Genomic DNA, 19,601 nt, shown 5'->3' with positions numbered 1-19,601 from the left:
AGCCATTATATACTCCTGGCTGTGTTTGCTCTCTGCCATTCGATAAAATACTTGGGGTTGTGCCCAGAGGAGCTTCCAGGGCCCCACACCTTAGCTATACAGTGATTTCCTGTGCCAGAGCTTTGCTTTGGCCGGCTGGAGATCTGGTACTGCCCAACATCATTGGGTGAGTCACGACAATCTTCCATTGGATCTCCGCGGTACCGCCAAAGTCAATACTGTAATGTGGACCAACCCGAATCTTTCCATAACTGAAATTGCAAAGACTGCCCATCGAGGGGGGACACTTTGGGGCAGATTTGTCAAAATGTGAGGTTAGAGCTCACCACAGAAATATTCACCTACTTTCTATTCATTCCTATGGGATTTATTGTAGGGTATACGGCAAGGGTGCCAACAACTGGAAGGTAGTACCTGACCAATAGTCACCTATGGTCTTCTGTCTGACCATTGGTTATTTGGGTACTGCCAGGTCTCAAACGTTTGAGATATCTCAGAGGTTGGCAAGGGTTCCAACAATTGGATGGTAGTACCTGACCAAAGGTACCTATGGTCTTCTGTCTGACCCTTGGTTACTTGGGTACTGACAGATCTCAAATTTTTGAGATACCCATGAGGTTGGCAAGGGTGCCAACAATTGGAAGGTAGTACCTGACCAATAGTCACCTATGGTCTTCTGTCTGACCATTGGTTACTTGTGTACTGCCAGGTCTCAAATGTTTGAGATACCCATGAGGTTGGCAAGGGTGCCAACAATTGGAAGGTAGTGCCTGACCAATAGTCACCTATGATCTTCTGTCTGACCATTGGTTACTTGGGTACTGCCAGGTCTCAAATGTTTGAGATACCCATCAGGTTGGCAAGGGTGCCAACAATTGGAAAGTAGTACCTGACCAATAGTCACCTATGGTCTCATGTCTGACCCTTGGGTACTGCCAGGTTTTAAATGTTTGAGATACCCATGAGGGTAGACCAGGAATGTACAGAGAGACCAGTAGCAGGTTTTGCACTGTTATTAATATGGTTAGAGAAGGAGAGGGATTGGTCAAAGATAACCCCCAGACAGTGTGCAGAATTAACAGGGTTGATGGTCATGCCATCAATAGTAATGGTGACAGGAGGAGAAGGGCCAGGTTTGGGCGGGAAGGCCAGGAGCTTAGGTTTAGCCAGGTTAAGTTTGAGGTGACGTTGGTTCACCCAGGAGGAGATAGCCAGGGGACAGTTACCAATCTGGGTTTGAACATCAGTGGTTAGTGAAGGGGTGTCTAAATATATCTGGGTGTCATCTGCATATAAGTGATATCTCTTCATTTGGTCTTAAATAAGGTCAGTTATGCTCCACTATGTATATCTAAGATTGGTTGGTATAAATGGGGCTCAAACCTGACAGTATCTCCAACCAGATGTTGGTTGAGTGACCTCACTTGCTTCTCATCTTCTAAAGGATATTTTGATTGCTCAGTTATGCTCCACCATGTATATTTAAGATTGGTTGGTTTAAATGGAGCTCAGACCTGACAGTATCTCCAACCAGGCGTTGGTTGAGTGACCTCACTTGCTTCTCATCTTCTAAAGGATATTTTGATTGCTCAGTTATGCACCACCATGTATATTTAAGATTGGTTGGTTTAAATGGAGCTCAAACCTCACAGTATCTCCAAACAGGTGTTGGTTGAGTGACCTCACTTGCTTCTCATCTTCTAAAGGATATTTTGATTGCTCAGTTATGCTCCACCGTGTATATTTAAGATTGGTTGGTTTAAATGGAGCTCAAACCTCACAGTATCTCCAAACAGGTGTTGGTTGAGTGACCTCACTTGCTTCTCATCTTCTATAGGATATTCCGATTGCTCAGGTATGCTCCACCATGTATATCTAAGATTGGTTGGTTTAAATGGAGCTCAGACCTGACAGTATCTCCAAACAGGCTTTGGTTGAGTGACCTCACTTGCTTCTCATCTTCTATAGGATATTCCGATTGCTCAGGTATGCTCCACCATGTATATCTAAGATTGGTTGGTTTAAATGGAGCTCAAATAGACCATAATAGTACCAGATGGGTGCTGGAACCTCCCTCCTGACCCCCCAGTGCCACATTTCAACACATGCCCCAAAACACCTCAATTCACCTTTGCCTTGACACAACTGCACCCTTCAGTTGGTGCACATAACTCTGTATTGTGGGTCCCTTCTTGTATCCTTACCTTATATCAGGGCCGTCCAACTGGGCTGAATGCTAAATACAGTATAAGTGCCCACTCCCTGTAATAGGTTTGACAGCACTACCTTATATACTGGGTAAAGAGAACCTGGGGTAACGCTCTTCCAGGGCAGATCCTGTTCGGCCTCATATGTTACCAGGGGCAAACTGAACCAACAGGGCACCTGGAAAAACCCGGTGGGCCCGGCCCTCGTGGGTCCCTGCAGTCAACTCCCTCATCCAACTGCCGAGGCCCCCATCTCCCCCATTGCAACCACAAGGAGAAAGTGTGGAACACTGTGGGGCGAGGGGGGTTTGATGTTGCGACAGGCGGCAGGTACGGTGGGCCCCCAGTTCGACCCTGTATGTGACTCCCACATCTCCTGCATTTCACCCATAATGCTTATATTTTTTATTGCTCACAAACAAAAGTTTAATACAAAAATCTTTATTTTCACTGACACAAAGAACTTTGCAAACTCGCAGTTTGATTATCTGTAATATTGAGAAATGACCCAGTTATAGGATACATACAGTACTGACTTTAGCCAAAATATTTATTTGTATACCCTCATCTCCCTAAATCATCTCTGCCTATACTGGGACTATACTGGGACTATACTGGGACTATACTGGGACTATACTGGGACTATGCTGGGACTATACTGGGACTATACTGGGACTATACTGGGACTATGCTGGGACTATGCTGGGACTATACTGGGACTATACTGGAACTATACTGGGACTATACTGGAACTATACTGGGACTATACTGGAACTATACTGGGACTATACTGGGACTATACTGGGACTATGCTGGGACTATACTGGGACTATACTGGGACTATACTGGGACTATGCTGGGACTATGCTGGGACTATACTGGGACTATACTGGAACTATACTGGGACTATACTGGAACTATACTGGGACTATACTGGGACTATACTGGAACTATACTGGGACTATACTGGGACTATACTGGGACTATACTGGAACTATACTGGGACTATGCTGGGACTATACTGGGACTATGCTGGGACTATACTAGGACTATACTGGGACTATACTGGGACTATGCTGGGACTATACTGGGACTATACTGGGACTATGCTGGGACTATACTGGGACTATACTGGGACACTTGGGTCAGTAAAATGGCCATTGAAGAAAATTTCTATTTACATTTTTGTTTATAATGGAATCCGTAGATGTAATAAATACAAGCGCAGACCATATTCAGCGTGAAACCGCTAATTCGACTTTCTCTCTTCTTTCTGAAAGAGAAGAACATTCATCAGCACACGGGATTGGGTTTAGGCTACAGTGAGTCTATAGTATCAATGCATGTATTATTATTATTATTATTATGTATAAATTACCAGCATGAAACATACTAATACCAGTCTGTACAGAAGTTAAAGAGGGCTCTGCCCATTGGAGCTGAAACTGAAATGCAGAAGGGGGTATGAGACACAAGGTATATATTTATTTATATATAATATACAGTTTGGTCATTTCTCTATGTAAATTATATCCTTATAAATGGTGCACAGTTATATAGGGTTGAAAAAAGACCAAAGTCCATCAAGTGCAACCCTTCCCAGTAAACCCAGCACCCACAAACCTATGATGTCATCAGTCATACACTGCGCCTATTACGTTCTAATTCAAGCGTTGGGCCCCAGGGCAATACGACCAAATTAGCCTAAATTCCCCCCGACATTGCCCACCTGTAGGAGGAGATATTGGGAGAAGATCTGCTCGCTTGGCGACGTGAATGGCCAACTTAAAAATGAAATACTGCCAACACCATTGAGCCAGGCCGATATAAGCCCCAAGGGTTCTCAGTGAGTCAGCTGGAAGCCGCCGTTCCACTCTCCCTATTCCCCTGTGGGTATTAAGTCCCTTAATCAGTTTTATAGAAAGAGAAATAACCCGGCCCTGCAATGCAAACACCTCCAATCTTATCTCCTGGGCGGCCGATAGCGCCTATCTCCTGCGTGCCGTATCTCAGCCCATGAACCTGTGAGTTCAGAGGGAGAGAGCTGGTTTGGCGTGTTTCATTTCTATAGGTAAATATTAATGGCACACCCATGCCTCCTTATACTGTGTATTTATGCAGTAGGACTCCCATGGGCCCTGGGTATTGTATGTATGTCGCTTGCGTGATGCTTGTATTCATATATAATAATGGATGATTGATGTGCCCCTATGGCAAACACTGCTTACTACCCCTGGATAGAATGCAGTCATGCCGGGTTCTTTGGAAGGATTTGGATGTCAAACGTCATTTGATCCCATTCTCTATACTCAGCATTTGATTTTTCGTCCCTTTAGATATTCAGCTTAGTTCAACACCAAATTACACTGTATTGACTCACTATGTACAACATGGAGAAAACAATACCATTCTGCGTGACGTCTTTAGCTAAACAAATGCAAGGTTATTCTTGAAGCAATAAAATGCCAAAAAATAAACCAACAGGTATGGGACCTGTTATCCACAATGCTCGGGACCTGGGGTTTTCCTGATAAGGGGTCTCCATAACTTACATCTGCTAACAATCATTTAATCATTAAATAAACCCAATAGGGCTGTTCTGCCCCCAATAAGGGGTAATTATATCTTAGTTGGGATCAAGTACAGGTACTGTTTTATTATTACAGAGAAAAGGGAATCATTTAACCATTAAATAAACCCAATAGGGCTGTTCTGCCCCCAATAAGGGGTAATTATATCTTAGTTGGGATCAAGTACAGGTACTGTTTTATTATTACAGAGAAAAGGGAATCATTTAACCATTAAATAAACCCAATAGGGCTGTTCTGCCCCCAATAAGGGGTAATTATATCTTAGTTGGGATCAAGTACAGGTACTGTTTTATTATTACAGAGAAAAGGGAATCATTTAACCATTAAATAAACCCAATAGGGCTGTTCTGCCCCCAATAAGGGGTAATTATATCTTAGTTGGGATCAAGTACAGGTACTGTTTTATTATTACAGAGAAAAGGGAATCATTTAACCATTAAATAAACCCAATAGGACTGTTCTGCCCCCAATAAGGGGTAATTATATCTTAGTTGGGATCAAGTACAGGTACTGTTTTATTATTACAGAGAAAAGGGAATCATTTAACCATTAAATAAACCCAATAGGGCTGTTCTGCCCCAATAAGGGGTAATTATATCTTAGTTGGGATCAAGTACAGGTACTGTTTTATTATTACAGAGAAAAGGGAATCATTTAACCATGAAATAAACCCAATAGGGCTGTTCTGCCCCCAATAAGGGGTAATTATATCTTAGTTGGGATCAAGTACAGGTACTGTTTTATTATTACAGAGAAAAGGGAATCATTTAACCATTAAATAAACCCAATAGGGCTGTTCTGCCCCAATAAGGGGTAATTATATCTTAGTTGGGATCAAGTACAGGTACTGTTTTATTATTACAGAGAAAAGGGAATCATTTAACCATGAAATAAACCCAATAGGACTGTTCTGCCCCAATAAGGGGTAATTATATCTTAGTTGGGATCAAGTACAGGTACTGTTTTATTATTACAGAGAAAAGGGAATCATTTAACCATTAAATAAACCCAATAGGGCTGTTCTGCCCCAATAAGGGGTAATTATATCTTAGTTGGGATCAAGTACAGGTACTGTTTTATAATTATGGAGAAAAAGGAAATCATTTTCAGTAATTAGAATTATTTGCTTAAAATGGAGTCTATGGGAGATGGCCTTTCCGTAATTCAGAACTTTCTGGATAATGGGTTTCCAGATAAGGGTCCCCATACCTGTATTTCTTATGCTGCCACAATTTTATGATATTGGCAGTGACAGTAAATGCTGCTAGTTATCTCCCGATGCTCTACAGCAGGGTCGTTATATTTAAAATAAAAAAATAGTTGGGGAGCAACCCAAGCATGAAAAAAGTTCCTAGGAGGTGATAATAAGGGCTGTGATTGGTTATTTGGTGGCCCAATGTGGACTGGCAGATTAGAGGGAGCTCTGTTTGACAGTACACAAGGTATTTATGCCTCCAAAACTTAACTCCTAATCAGAAATTCAAAGATGAAAGCCTGCTTGGAGGAGCTGGGAGCAACATGTTGATGGAGCCACTGGTTGGGGATCACTGCTCTGTGGTTTGGGCACCTGGTTCCATTGAAATCAAACCTTAAGGGAGAAGATCACAGAGCTACTAGTAGCTGCTACTAAACGCCAGAAAATCCCCTGCCATAAACAATACTGAGAATTGCCCCTGCTAAACACACGTAGAGACAATTATCAGTAAATGATCAGCATTGTCTGTTTTAGTAGCCGTGACAAGTAGCTGCTACTAGTAGCTCTGTGTGTCTTCAGCCTAAGGCTACAACGTACAATGACACTCTTGACATGGAAGTCTCCATTCCACTCTCCCTATATCCCTATGGACATACTTAACTGAACCCCTGGGGAGTTAAACTAACTCCCCATCTGTGAGCCAGACCTGATCCCCAACATCAGTGTCAATGTGGGGGTCAATGAGAGTCGGAATTTATATGCAACAATGTAGGAAGCAGACACTGCTGTTGCAGGGGGCCCAGACCCAACCCTTGCCGGCGCTCCCCCTGCCCGACCGCTCCTCCCCTGACACGTTAAATCTAGGAACTTGGGTTGAACGTTGGGTGGGGGGCCCTGAGAGGGGGGTTGGGGGGGCCCTGAGAGGGGGTTAGGGGGGGGGTTAGGGGACTCGGCCGGCGGGGGGCACCTGCAGGGCCCCTGGAGCGGGAGCCCCGGTGGGCCCTTTACCCCCCAGTCCGACCCTGATACTAACCCCCTTGGTTTAAGAATGAGATGTTGGACAGGCAGGGGTCCGGATACTTCTGCCCATATCATATACATTTGCAATAATGTATATTGCTTCAAGAATCATAATGGCTCAGCATATCAATAAGCTGAACTGAAGACCTCCATTGAGTATGGAATGGTAAAGGTTAACATTTTGTGTTTCCCTAATGAATGGAGTTGGTCTCAACCATTGGATAGTCTGAGTGGTCTAGTGGAGTCTGGTATTATGCTTTGATTGGATGTAGATTGATATCTTCACTGGGCTAGAAGCAATGTCATGATTGGCTATAGGCTGGTTGCACATACCTCCATCTGAATATGGATCCAGTCCAGAAAGGAGCTGATGCGGGTATACACCCCGGGCTTGTACCTCAAGGCGCAGCCAATACCCCAGCTGGTGGTTCCCATTAGTTTCCACACATTGCTGTCTTCACAGGCTAAAGGGCCTCCGCTATCCCCCTACAGGGAGACAGAAAGCAACCGGTCCCTAGTGAAATATATTTATTCCTCCTGAATCACTGTAAGGAGTAAGTATTGCCGCAACACATACAATTTAATCATTAAAGGGGAACTCCGGCTTCATTTAAGAGCCCCACACAGCACAGAGACCCCTAATATCCCTATCCCTGTAATCTGTTCCTTCAAACAGTAGGAATAAATCCCATTTTATATGCTGAAATCCAGCTGCAAAACTGTTCTACTCTTTCTGCATCATTTGTAATCCTGGCAGGGGAGGAGGGACTAAAACACTGATGTTACAAATTGTAACAACTTCCCCACAGCTTACAGACAGCATGCAGGAACTACATAACCCACAATGCATTGCACTGGGATGTTCCTTTCCTTATTGACATCACGTGTGCAGCAGGGAATTGTGGGATTGGGAGGAGGCAGGCTGAGGGACAGGCGCTACTGTTACATTTTATTTGAGTCACAAAGTAGTCAGCCAGATCAGCCGGGGAACATGGGGTGGGGCTTATGGAACAGGGGGTGGGGCTTAGGGAACTGTTCCAAACCATATTATTACATTAAACATCATGAAAGGGCTGAATATTTTTTAAAATATGTATAATGCAAAGTTGCTTGAAATTATGTTTACTTTTCAAAAAGCTTAAGTTGTGTTTGAGTGGAGTTGCCCTTTATTTAATTCAGATTCACATTAAATGGCAATGAATGAAAAAACTATCTCTGCAGCATCAGTTTCTACAACAGAAAAAAAACTCTCTTTCTGCTTGATAAATTCCCATGACCCCTTACCCCTTTATTCCCTTACCCCTAACTTCCCAACAGCAGCCCAGAGCCCACTGAGCATGTGCAGAGCCACTGACATATAAAAGATGCCTAACGTAATCCAAGATGGGGAGCTGCTGGGGAGTAAAAATACCCATAATGCATTAATTGCGTGCCAGAGTGGCTACCAGACAATTTTAGCCACGGTCACGTACCTGACAGGTGTCAACTCCACCTTCTAGGAACCCCGCGCAGACCATAGAGGGCTTAATGACGCCCCCATAGATGTACTTTGTGTTGCAGACCCTGTTGGAGATCAGTGGGACCCCAGCGTAATCCATGGTCTGAGAGGTGTCACCTACACAAGCATCAAAAGAAAACAAAAAGTTAAGGAGCCAGTGACTGTAGCGCCACCCATGGTCAAGAGACGGCACTAAGGTGAGTCCTTTATAGCGCTTCATACCCTCTGAGAAACAACCTGAATGGGAGATGGGCTGGGTACGGCGGGCACTTGGGGTATTAATCAGACACACCCCCATGATGCCCCTAATCAGTGCAGGACTGGGTGGCTAGGGCGCCCCAGAGAGACCCCTGCTGCCAATTGCACCAACCCGTTCTCCCCCCTCTACCCTAGACACAAGCCTCCTCTGCCTACCCCTATTCCTCCTGCCCCTAATATTCCATAAGGCTAATCTCCTGGCCATTTATGTTTCCTACCATAGGGCTCCTACATAGTATGAGTGTGTGAGCCTCATCCCCTACATCTCCATTAGTGACGTGGGGATCGAGTTTTTCTTGCACACTCATACAGGTAGGGTTAAGCCCTAATCAGTCCACTCCCAACCCAACCAACCCGGCTTCTTCCCTCTATCTATAGACCCGTGCCCACCCTGCCCACGATGGCTTCACAAAGGGGGCGGGGCATGGTAGGTGTGCGCCTATAAATACAGAAGCCGGAAGAAGCAAGCTGGCAGTGTAAGCGACCCGCAAAGGGTGTGCCGAGGTCAGCACAAACCCACCCAACTCTCTGCGGGGTGCACTCCCATTTAGGGTCAAGGTTGGGGTTGCCACCTGTCCATAGTTACATAGGGTTGAAAAAGGACCAGAGTCCATCAAGTTCAACCCTTCCAAGTAAACCCAGCACCCACAATCTATACTTACCTATCTATTTGTCTACCTAATCTTTTGTCCAGTTTTGACCTTGACAGCATGGTTTTCAGAAGGGCTTTCGGGGTCAAAACCTCCTTCCCAGTTTTCCAAACTAGGAAACCGGGCAAGACTCATTGAGATTAACGCAGCAATCAGCCAATCACGGATTGCTGTGTCATAGCCCCACCCAGTGATGTCACTGCCCCACCTCTTCCCCGCCCCATGCGACATCACGTATCCCCGTTATGTCACCACCCGCCCCCTGCCTGGGCAACCGTAGTCAAGGTCCCAGTCCTGGGGAGAAGGTCCAGCACCCACACGCAGGGGCAGAATAGATAATTAACCCTATGTAGCCACTGAGCGCCAGGCTGTTTTGTTGAAATGATGTGAGGAATGATTAGATGAGGAGGATGAGGAAACATAGGGAACATGTATATATATATATATATGTGTGTGTTACTAATCATTATACTACATCTATACATTATATAGGGGCATTCGGTCCAATGGTCACCGAGCCATTTATTTCCCAGCCGAGGCCGCAGACGAGCCGCGCACAAACAACCCCGCGCTTCACATATTTTTTTCCCCCTTTATCACCAGCGAAACCTTCTGACCATCTTGCTAACTTTGCCCCCCGCTGCGCTGCCATCGCTCTTTCTGAATCCGTAATAATACAGTCATTTCCATGGCAACTGCCGGAGATGCGATGAATCCAGGAGCCGACGTTAAGCAGCAGCCGGAGCTTAATAGCTCATTTAAATACGTGCCACAAAGGCGGACTCTACAGCATGTCAATTAACAATGGCCGACGTAGAGGGAGGGGGGGCTCGACAGAAAAATCGCAGCACGATGGCAGAAATGGAAGCTTTGTGGGGTTCAAAAATAAATATTAAAAAAGTCATTTACTACTGGGGGAAATTATATTGCACTAAGTGGCGTTCTTTATCCGCCTTAAATGGGCAATTCGGCCAATGGCGTTAGGCTGCGCAGCCACTGTGAGGGTCAGGTACACGTGGCGTTTAGATTGCGGGGGGAAGTGCTGACCAATCATAATCGTAACTGGGGCACCAAACATATGAATGGCCACGTAGGGCTCATTCACAAATATTCACAAAGGCAAAATACATTGCATGCAAATCACTGGGTGGGGCACAAGTCGCTAAGGCGTCTGTATGGAAGCAAGAACCTTAGTGAATAGGTCGACGCATACTCAGCTTTGCACCCATTTTAGCACTTTCTATTCGGTGCATGAATTAATGGCGGCTCAAAAGACCCCCATATGTAATAAAAGCCACTAAGTTTGCCCAGGAGCAGTAACCCATAGCAACCAATAAGCAGGCATAATTTACTGGTCATCTGTTTCATTCATTTCATGGTTAAATGATTCCCTTTTCTCTGTAATAATAAAACAGTACCTGTACTTGATCCCAACTAAGATATAATTACCCCTTATTGGGGGCAGAACAGCCCTATTGGGTTTATTTCATGGTTAAATGATTCCCTTTTCTCTGTAATAATAAAACAGTACCTGTACTTGATCCCAACTAAGATATAATTACCCCTTATTGGGGGCAGAACAGCCCTATTGGGTTTATTTAATGGTTAAATGATTCCCTTTTCTCTGTAATAATAAAACAGTACCTGTACTTGATCCCAACTAAGATATAATTACCCCTTATTGGGGCAGAACAGCCCTATTGGGTTTAATTAATGGTTAAATGATTCCCTTTTCTCTGAAATAATAAAACAGTACCTGTACTTGATCCCAACTAAGATATAATTACCCCTTATTGGGGCAGAACAGCCCTATTGGGTTTATTTAATGGTTAAATGATTCCCTTTTCTCTGTAATAATAAAACAGTACCTGTAATTGATCCCAACTAAGATATAATTACCCCTTATTGGGGCAGAACAGCCCTATTGGGTTTATTTAATGGTTAAATGATTCCCTTTTCTCTGTAATAATAAAACAGTACCTGTAATTGATCCCAACTAAGATATAATTACCCCTTATTGGGGCAGAACAGCCCTATTGGGTTTATTTAATGGTTAAATGATTCCCTTTTCTCTGTAATAATAAAACAGTACCTGTACTTGATCCCAACTAAGATATAATTACCCCTTATTGGGGGCAGAACAGCCCTATTGGGTTTATTTAATGGTTAAATGATTCCCTTTTCTCTGTAATAATAAAACAGTACCTGTACTTGATCCCAACTAAGATATAATTACCCCTTATTGGGGCAGAACAGCCCTATTGGGTTTAATTAATGGTTAAATGATTCCCTTTTCTCTGTAATAATAAAACAGTACCTGTACTTGATACCAACTAAGATACAATTAATCCTATTGGGCAAAACAATCCTATTGGGTTTAATTACTGTTTAACTAATTTTTTTAGTAGACAAGATCTGAATTACAGAAAGACTCCTTATCCCGAAAACCCCAGGTCCCGAGCATTCTGGATAATGGGTCCCATACCTGTATATTAATGTATATGGTTCTATGAATGAGCAGTGTTCTCCATACACAGTTAAACAATACTAATAGCTGGGAGGTACTTACCCCCTTCCTCTGTCGCTCCCCAGCCCGATATCCAACAGATTTTACCCTCCGGAAAATCCTCTCTGTAGTTTGGCAGACAGATTGGCTGTATGGAGCCTAATAATTACATAAACACATATTTATTCAGGAGCATCTGCAGCTAAACCCGCAGTTATGGAACACAGTAAATAATGCTTAGGGTACTCGCTGGCTTGTGATTGGTTCTCTGCTTTAGTCAGCCATTGAATCTATTAACTCATTCATATTCATTTTAATTCGCAATAAAATTGGAGGGTTTGGCGCAGTGACATTAATTTAAATTTTAAAAAACTTAGGCATCGGGCAGGAGCTGCCATATTGTTCCTTCAGAGTTTAGAGTTTAAAGCAATACTGTCATGGGAAATGTGTTTTTTTTTCAAACCCATCAGTTAATAGAGCTTCTCCAGCAGAATCCTGCATTGTTATCTGTTTTTCCCATGGGGCTAGCCATATTCTTAATTTCCCAGGGTGCCACAGCCATGTGACCTGTGCTCTGATAAACTTCAGTCTCACTTTACTGCTGCGCTGCAAGTTGGAGTGATATCCCCCCCTCCCCCCCAGCAGCCGATCAGCAGAACAATGGGAAGGGGGCAAGATAGCAGCTCCCAGTAGGTATCAGAATAGCACTCAATAGTAAGAAATCCAAGTCCGGCTTGGGACTCCTCCAGTTACATGGGAGTAGGAGAAACAATAGGTTAGCTGAAAGCAGTTCTAATGAGTAGCACTGGCTGAAAGCTCAGACTCAGGCACACTTTACTGCTGCGCTGCAAGTTGGAGTGATATCCCCCCCCCTCACCCCCAGCAGCCGATCAGCAGAACAATGGGAAGGGAGCAAGATAGCAGCTCCCAGTAGGTATCAGAATAGCACTCAATAGTAAGAAATCCAAGTCCGGCTTGGGACTCCTCCAGTTACATGGGAGTAGGAGAAACAATAATTTAGCTGAAAGCAGTTCTAATGTGTAGCGCTGGCTGAAAGCTCAGACTCAGGCACACTTTACTGTAAAAAGCAGCATTCTTTTGCACTTGTTTATGATCCCTATAGCCCTTAACATGTTAAAAAGGAAAACGAAAAATTGAATATTTTTCATCAAAGCATGAAACACATTTCTTGCCACTATTATCTGCTGCTGTTAATGATTTCCCACAATGTTCTGCACTGGCCTTTACTGGCCACTAGATGGCACTGTGCAACTGAACAGGCAGCAGCCACAATGGACCAACTCTAATGAGTGCATGACTTACTCCCTGTCTGATCATTTTAAACAATAACAGTTGGATCAGTGAATGTCTTTTAAAACCTCCATTCTCCGGACCCCTGTGAGAACTCATAAAATGGGCATTTCTGTGCCAAGTCCATTAAACGTAGCACCTCTTTGCAGTCTGATCCAATCTGGAACATATATTGATATAATGTGTAGCTGTGTCTGTTTGTTGTTCCACTTTCTTTAGACCAGGGATCCCCAACCTCATTCAAAAGTGTTGGGGAGCCACACAAGCATGAAAAAAGTTCTTTGGAGGTGACAAATAAGGGCTGTGATTGGCTATTTAGTAGCCCCATGGGGACTGCTGGCCTGCAGGAGGCTCTGCTTGGAGTTAAATGGTGTCTCTGGGCTTCTCCAAGCCAGAAATTTAAAAATGGTACCTACTTTGTGGCCACTGGGAGCAACATCAAAGGGGGTGGTGGGGAACATGTAGCTTACAAGCCAAAGGTTGGAGATCACTGCTTTAGACTGTAAGCTCTTGGGGACAGAGGCCTCTGATTCTCCAATTCTATTCCCTTTATAGTTTATCTAATTGTGGCGAGGAGGAGGAGAAATTTGCTATTTGGCCATTGTGTTGCAAAGGTGCGGTTTTCTGATTGGGTATAAATTGTCCTTGGATTTGAATATTCTAATTCCCTGATTGGTTGCAGGGGGATCCAGTCCTGAACATATTCTTATACTACGATCAGCTAATGGATTGGTTCAACTGCACCTAGTGAAGTTACACGCAGACTGGAGACCCAAGGGCCCATTGAAGGTCCTGCTTCCACCTACCACCCCTGACCACCAAAAGCACCCCTCCTTCCCCTGCCACGGAACCACCCCTCCTTCCCCCTGCCACGGAACCACCCCTCCTTCCCCCCGCCACGGAACCACCCCTCCTTCCCCCCGCCACGGAACCACCCCTCCTTCCCCCCGCCACTGAACCACCCCTCCTTCCCCTGCCACGGAACCACCCCTCCTTCCCCCTGCCACGGAACCACCCCTCCTTCCCCCTGCCACGGAACTACCCCTCCTTCCCCCTGCCACGGAACCACCCCTCCTTCCCCCTGCCACAGAACCACCCCTCCTTCCCCCTGCCACGGAACCACCCCTCCTTCCCCCTGCCACGGAACCACCCCTCCTTCCCCCTGCCACGGAACCACCCCTCCTTCCCCCTGCCACGGAACCACTCCTCCTTCCCCCTGCCATGGAACTACCCCTCCTTCCCCCTGCCACAGAACCACCCCTCCTTCCCCCTGCCACGGAACTACCCCTCCTTCCCCCTGCCACAGAACCACCCCTCTTCTCCCAGTGTCCCGGTGGCCCAGTGCAGGGCTAGACACAGATGGCAAAAATTATTATAGGTGGTGCACAAACCCAAGAGATAAAACTGAAAGGGCAAGTTAACCCAACTAAATGCCTTTTTTTATAATGTACACATAAGGGAAATTGATATTTAATCAGCATGTTAAACCTTTTAGTGTAAGCTACTCCTTGTTGCCAAGGAAACACTAGCACAGAATAGAGCTGACCACAAACGTAGATACTACAGCCTTGGTCCCATGGTCCTTCTTCAGACCCAACCTGATATTCATATATATTTAATGGCTGTTCCTGGGTCTGTGATGCTTGAGGCAGGAATGTACAATCACACTATCTGTAAATAGGGTTGGGGTCCAGTTCAGTATCGGTTCTTACAGTCCATAGGCCCTTATTGCGTTGCCCCTATTGCTGCGGGAATCTTACCGTTGAATGTGAACGGACTTGCGAGTCTGATGAGGGCGATGTCGTTGGCCATGGTGCTGGACCTGTATTTGCTGTGATATATGATCTTCTGCACCGGCACCGCAGTCTGGGCTGATTCAGAGGCTTGGCTCACCTGCCCCACCTGGACACGCCACCATTCAGGGTAAAGCAGGCTGTGGGCAGATGGATTAAAGGGATTCTGTCATGCAGGGCTACCATCAGAAATCACGGGGCCCCTCACAATAAAATTTTCTGGGCCCCCCTCCTCCCACGGCCCCAATGGCTCCTCCCCCAGTGACTCCTCCCATCAATACAAAGGACACATAGACATTGGTAGCCAGGGCCCCCTAAAACATTGGTAGCCAGGGGTTACATTTTGCATTGGTGCCAGGGCAGGTAACCCCTAAAACATTGCTAGCTAGCCCAGGGCCCCCTAAAACATTGGTGGTCCTCCCCAAATTACTCATACTATGGCCCGCTCCCCACTGCTTCCTTACAGCTTCCTCCCGCTCCCCCTCGCATCCTTCCTCTCCCCCCCAGCGTCCTCCAGTATCCTCTGGCTCCCCCCAGCATCCTCCCGCTTCCTCCAGGGCCCCCAAGTATCCTCCAGCTCCCCCCAGCATCCTTCTGCTTCCCCCAGGGCACCCGCAGCATCCTCCTGCTTCCCCCAGCCCCCCCAAACATCCTTCAGCTCCCCCCAGAATACTCCTACTTCCCACAGGGCCCCCCAAGCATCCTCCTGCTTCTCCCAGGCATCCCCCCCAGCATCCTCCTGGTTCTCCCAGGCATCCCCCCAAGCATCCTCCTGCTCCCCCCAACATCCCGCTGCTTCCTCCAGTGCCCAGTAAGTGAGCATGTTTAGCAATTCAAACAATTTCTGCCTTCATTTTGATTTCTACAATGTTTGAATCTTATCTAGACTTCAAGAAACCTGCTTTATGGAAGGGTAATTAGCTCCAAATACAATGAGAGGCAATACAGTTCCCACTGCTTCTCACTGTATTTAATACATTTTTGGTGCCAGCACCCTCTGTCTCTCATTGTAATTAATGTATTTTAGGTGCCACTACTTCTGCCCCTCACTGTATAATGTATTTAGGATCATGAAAACTGAAAAACCATAAAAAATATAATGTCTAGATCATATTAAAAGTTAATTTAAAGGTAAATTGCCCTTTAAAAGAGACTCGTCCTCAGTGTCATACTCATAAACACAGTGGGCAGCTGTTACGATCCACTGAGGGGTAATGAGGGACCCTCCGCACAGATGGACGCCCTGGAAGACGAGACTGGCCTGCCACGGCCATTGCCCCACGGCAGACACATTGCCACCAACGATACGGGCTGAAGATGTGTAACTGGGCCTAAGGCCACATACTGCAAACAGAGAAAGTGTAGTTACAGACAACATCCAGAGGGGGTGCTACATAGTTGCCAATATTTATTTTTTATTAGTCAGTACTTACCGACACACTTTAGAGTGATGACATTTCCCGAGGAGCAATATTCACTAACAAAGCAAAAACAAAAACAAAATAATCTTTTCCGCTACACAAATAATGTACAAATGGTGACATTGTGGGTCAGTAGGTGCGGTCGCTGCTGCTTTGCTATCTCTCTATACAGGCCCAGACCAACTGATCCTCTGGCCTAGGGGAGACAAGGGCCACCGTGGTTTGTCAGCCAATCCTGGGCCCTAAGGGCTGGTTTTGCAATTGTGGCCAATCACGTGGGTGGATTTGGAGTCTGGGTCTCATAATACTAATGCTGAATGGAACAGAATGAATGGAATGGAATGATCAGGGGCGTGGCAAAGTCCAAAAATATCTTGATTGATTAATTACTTTTCTTTGGTTGTAACTAGTTTTCTTTTGGTTGTAATGAGCAAATCTGTCCCAGAAGAAAAGAAAATTAATCTAAACTAAAGCTCATCCACTAACACTGCACCTGTTTGCACCTGGGCAGTAACCCCTAGCAACCAAACAGTGCTCAACTAAATTCAGGTAGGGGAATAAAAGTAAAAACCTGATTGGTTGCAGATTAGCCAGTACAGGTATGGGACCTGGTATCCAGAATGCTTGGGACCTGGGGTTTTCCAGATGGGGATCTTTTAAATTATTTAAATATTGAATAAACCCAATAGGACAGTTCTGCCCCAATAAGGGGTAATTATATCTTAGTTGGGATCAAGTACAGGTACTGTTTTATTATTACAGAGAAAAGGGAATCATTTAACCATGAAATAAACCCAATAGGGCTGTTCTGCCCCAATAAGGGGTAATTATATCTTAGTTGGGATCAAGTACAGGTACTGTTTTATTATTACAGAGAAAAGGGAATCATTTAACCATTAAATAAACCCAATAGGGCTGTTCTGCCCCAATAAGGGGTAATTATATCTTAGTTGGGATCAAGTACAGGTACTGTTTTATTATTACAGAGAAAAGGGAATCATTTAACCATTAAATAAACCCAATAGGGCTGTTCTGCCCCCAATAAGGGGTAATTATATCTTAGTTGGGATCAAGTACAGGTACTGTTTTATTATTACAGAGAAAAGGGAATCATTTAACCATTAAATAAACCCAATAGGGCTGTTCTGCCCCCAATAAGGGGTAATTATATCTTAGTTGGGATCAAGTACAGGTACTGTTTTATTATTACAGAGAAAAGGGAATCATTTTATAAAATTAAAATGAATTGCTTATAATGGAGTCTATGGGAGACGACCTTTCCATAATTTGGAACTTTCTGGATAACAGGTTTCCGGATAAGGGATCCCGAACCTGTATTAGTAAAAGAGCCTTGACAAGTGAGGCCCCAATTGCAGATATTTATAGGAAAAAAAGGCATTTTGATTACTAAAAAAATATTTATGGCTTGGGAAATTGTATAAATGTTGTTAAATCTCTCCATAGAAGCAGAATGTCCCCCTCGCTCTCAATAAGAGCCCACGGGAGGCAGTTAGCGAACAGGCAGCGGGACTGGCGGATTATTCACGGAATTCTATTGGCAGCGGCCTGACTGTGAGGGTAACGGCAGCAGCGCCGGGGATTTATGCAGTTCCACTGAATATCATCATTTCCATTTTTATCTGAAACGGCTTCAGAACGTCTGTATTTCTGTGGGAACAAAGGCGACTGGGAGCTTTGATTGTCGCTTGTGGCAGTTTGGGGGGAGACAAGCTGTGTAGGAAATGTGCGTCTCCCCCCTGGTTGGGGAGGATTAAAGAAATCAAGGGGGTATCCAGTGCTGTTACTGAACTGGCAGTTTCATTCTTACGCAAACCTCCATTATCTCCCATTGTGTTTCTGTCCTTCCAGCAGGAACAGCCCCCTAAGTTTGCTCATAGCCTGTACAGAGAGATACCATAAAACTATGGCAGCATAGGGATTCCCCTGTACTAAGCACAATTCAGCAGGAACAGCCCCCTAAGTTTGCTCATAGCCTGTACAGAGAGATACCATAAAACTATGGCACATAGGGATTCCCCTGTACTAAGCACAATTCAGCAGGAACAGCCCCCTAAGTTTGCTCATAGCCTGTACAGAGAGATACCATAAAACTATGGCACATAAGGATTCCCCTGTACTAAGCACAATTCAGCAGGAACAGCCCCCTAAGTTTGCTCATAGCCTGTACAGAGAGATACCATAAAACTATGGCACATAAGGATTCCCCTGTACTAAGCACAATTCAGCAGGAACAGCCCCCTAAGTTTGCTCATAGCCTGTACAGAGAGATACCATAAAACTATGGCACATAGGGATTCCCCTGTACTAAGCACAATTCAGCAGGAACAGCCCCCTAAGTTTGCCCATAGCCTGTACAGAGAGATACCATAAAACTATGGCACATAGGGATTCCCCTGTACTAAGCACAATTCAGCAGGAACAGCCCCCTAAGTTTGCCCATAGCCTGTACAGAGAGATACCATAAAACTATGGCACATAGAGATTCCCCTGTACTAAGCACAATTCAGCAGGAACAGCCCCCTAAGTTTGCTCATAGCCTGTACAGAGAGATACCATAAAACTATGGCACATAGGGATTCCCCTGTACTAAGCACAATTCAGCAGGAACAGCCCCCTAAGTTTGCTCATAGCCTGTACAGAGAGATACCATAAAACTATGGCACATAGGGATTCCCCCTGTACTAAGCACAATTCAGCAGGAACAGCCCCCTAAGTTTGCTCATAGCCTGTACAGAGAGATACCATAAAACTATGGCACATAGGGATTCCCCCTGTACTAAGCACAATTCAGCAGGGACAGCCCCCTAAGTACAGAGAGATACCATAAAACTATGCAAATATAATAATCTATTTCTTTATGTTCCTTATCAGTACCAATCTTACCTTGGGTTTATTAGCTGCTGTAACAAACTGGTTTGGCCAGCAAACTTTGGAGATGGTGTAACCGAGACAAAATGTCTCCTAAATTGTTCTTCAACAGCCTCCACAGGCAAATAAATAGAACTCACGTAGCTGCAAAGTGACAGTCGGTATCAGAACAGCAACACAAAATTCAACAAATGATAGAAAATAAATAATAGTAAAGCTTCTTACTGCAGTCTCATTAACCCCCAGGTACCACCATGACTCT

At 44.9% G+C, this 19,601-nt stretch overlaps 1 protein-coding gene across 1 annotated transcript in view; it reads right to left on the bottom strand.

Annotated features, from left to right (window-relative positions):
• Nucleotides 1-3,277: 3,277 nt before the first annotated feature.
• The window catches only part of tmprss3 (transmembrane serine protease 3), a 34,049-nt gene continuing 17,725 nt past the window's right edge, over nt 3,278-19,601 (bottom strand). Inside the window, exons 6-13 of the mRNA XM_031896468.1 lie at nt 19,355-19,483; nt 16,463-16,506; nt 16,202-16,373; nt 14,997-15,169; nt 11,989-12,084; nt 8,486-8,628; nt 7,347-7,499; nt 3,278-3,480 (exon numbers count right to left, since the gene is read on the bottom strand). Of these exons, the coding sequence (XP_031752328.1) occupies nt 3,457-3,480; nt 7,347-7,499; nt 8,486-8,628; nt 11,989-12,084; nt 14,997-15,169; nt 16,202-16,373; nt 16,463-16,506; nt 19,355-19,483 (934 nt within the window). The 3' untranslated portion in view covers nt 3,278-3,456. The remainder of the gene's footprint in view (nt 3,481-7,346; nt 7,500-8,485; nt 8,629-11,988; nt 12,085-14,996; nt 15,170-16,201; nt 16,374-16,462; nt 16,507-19,354; nt 19,484-19,601) is intronic.

This window comes from Xenopus tropicalis, chromosome 2, assembly GCF_000004195.4.
Source record: "Xenopus tropicalis strain Nigerian chromosome 2, UCB_Xtro_10.0, whole genome shotgun sequence".
Lineage (NCBI taxonomy): Eukaryota > Metazoa > Chordata > Amphibia > Anura > Pipidae > Xenopus > Xenopus tropicalis.
Note: the sequence above shows the minus strand (reverse complement) of the source record. Positions and strands in the feature narration are given on the sequence as shown.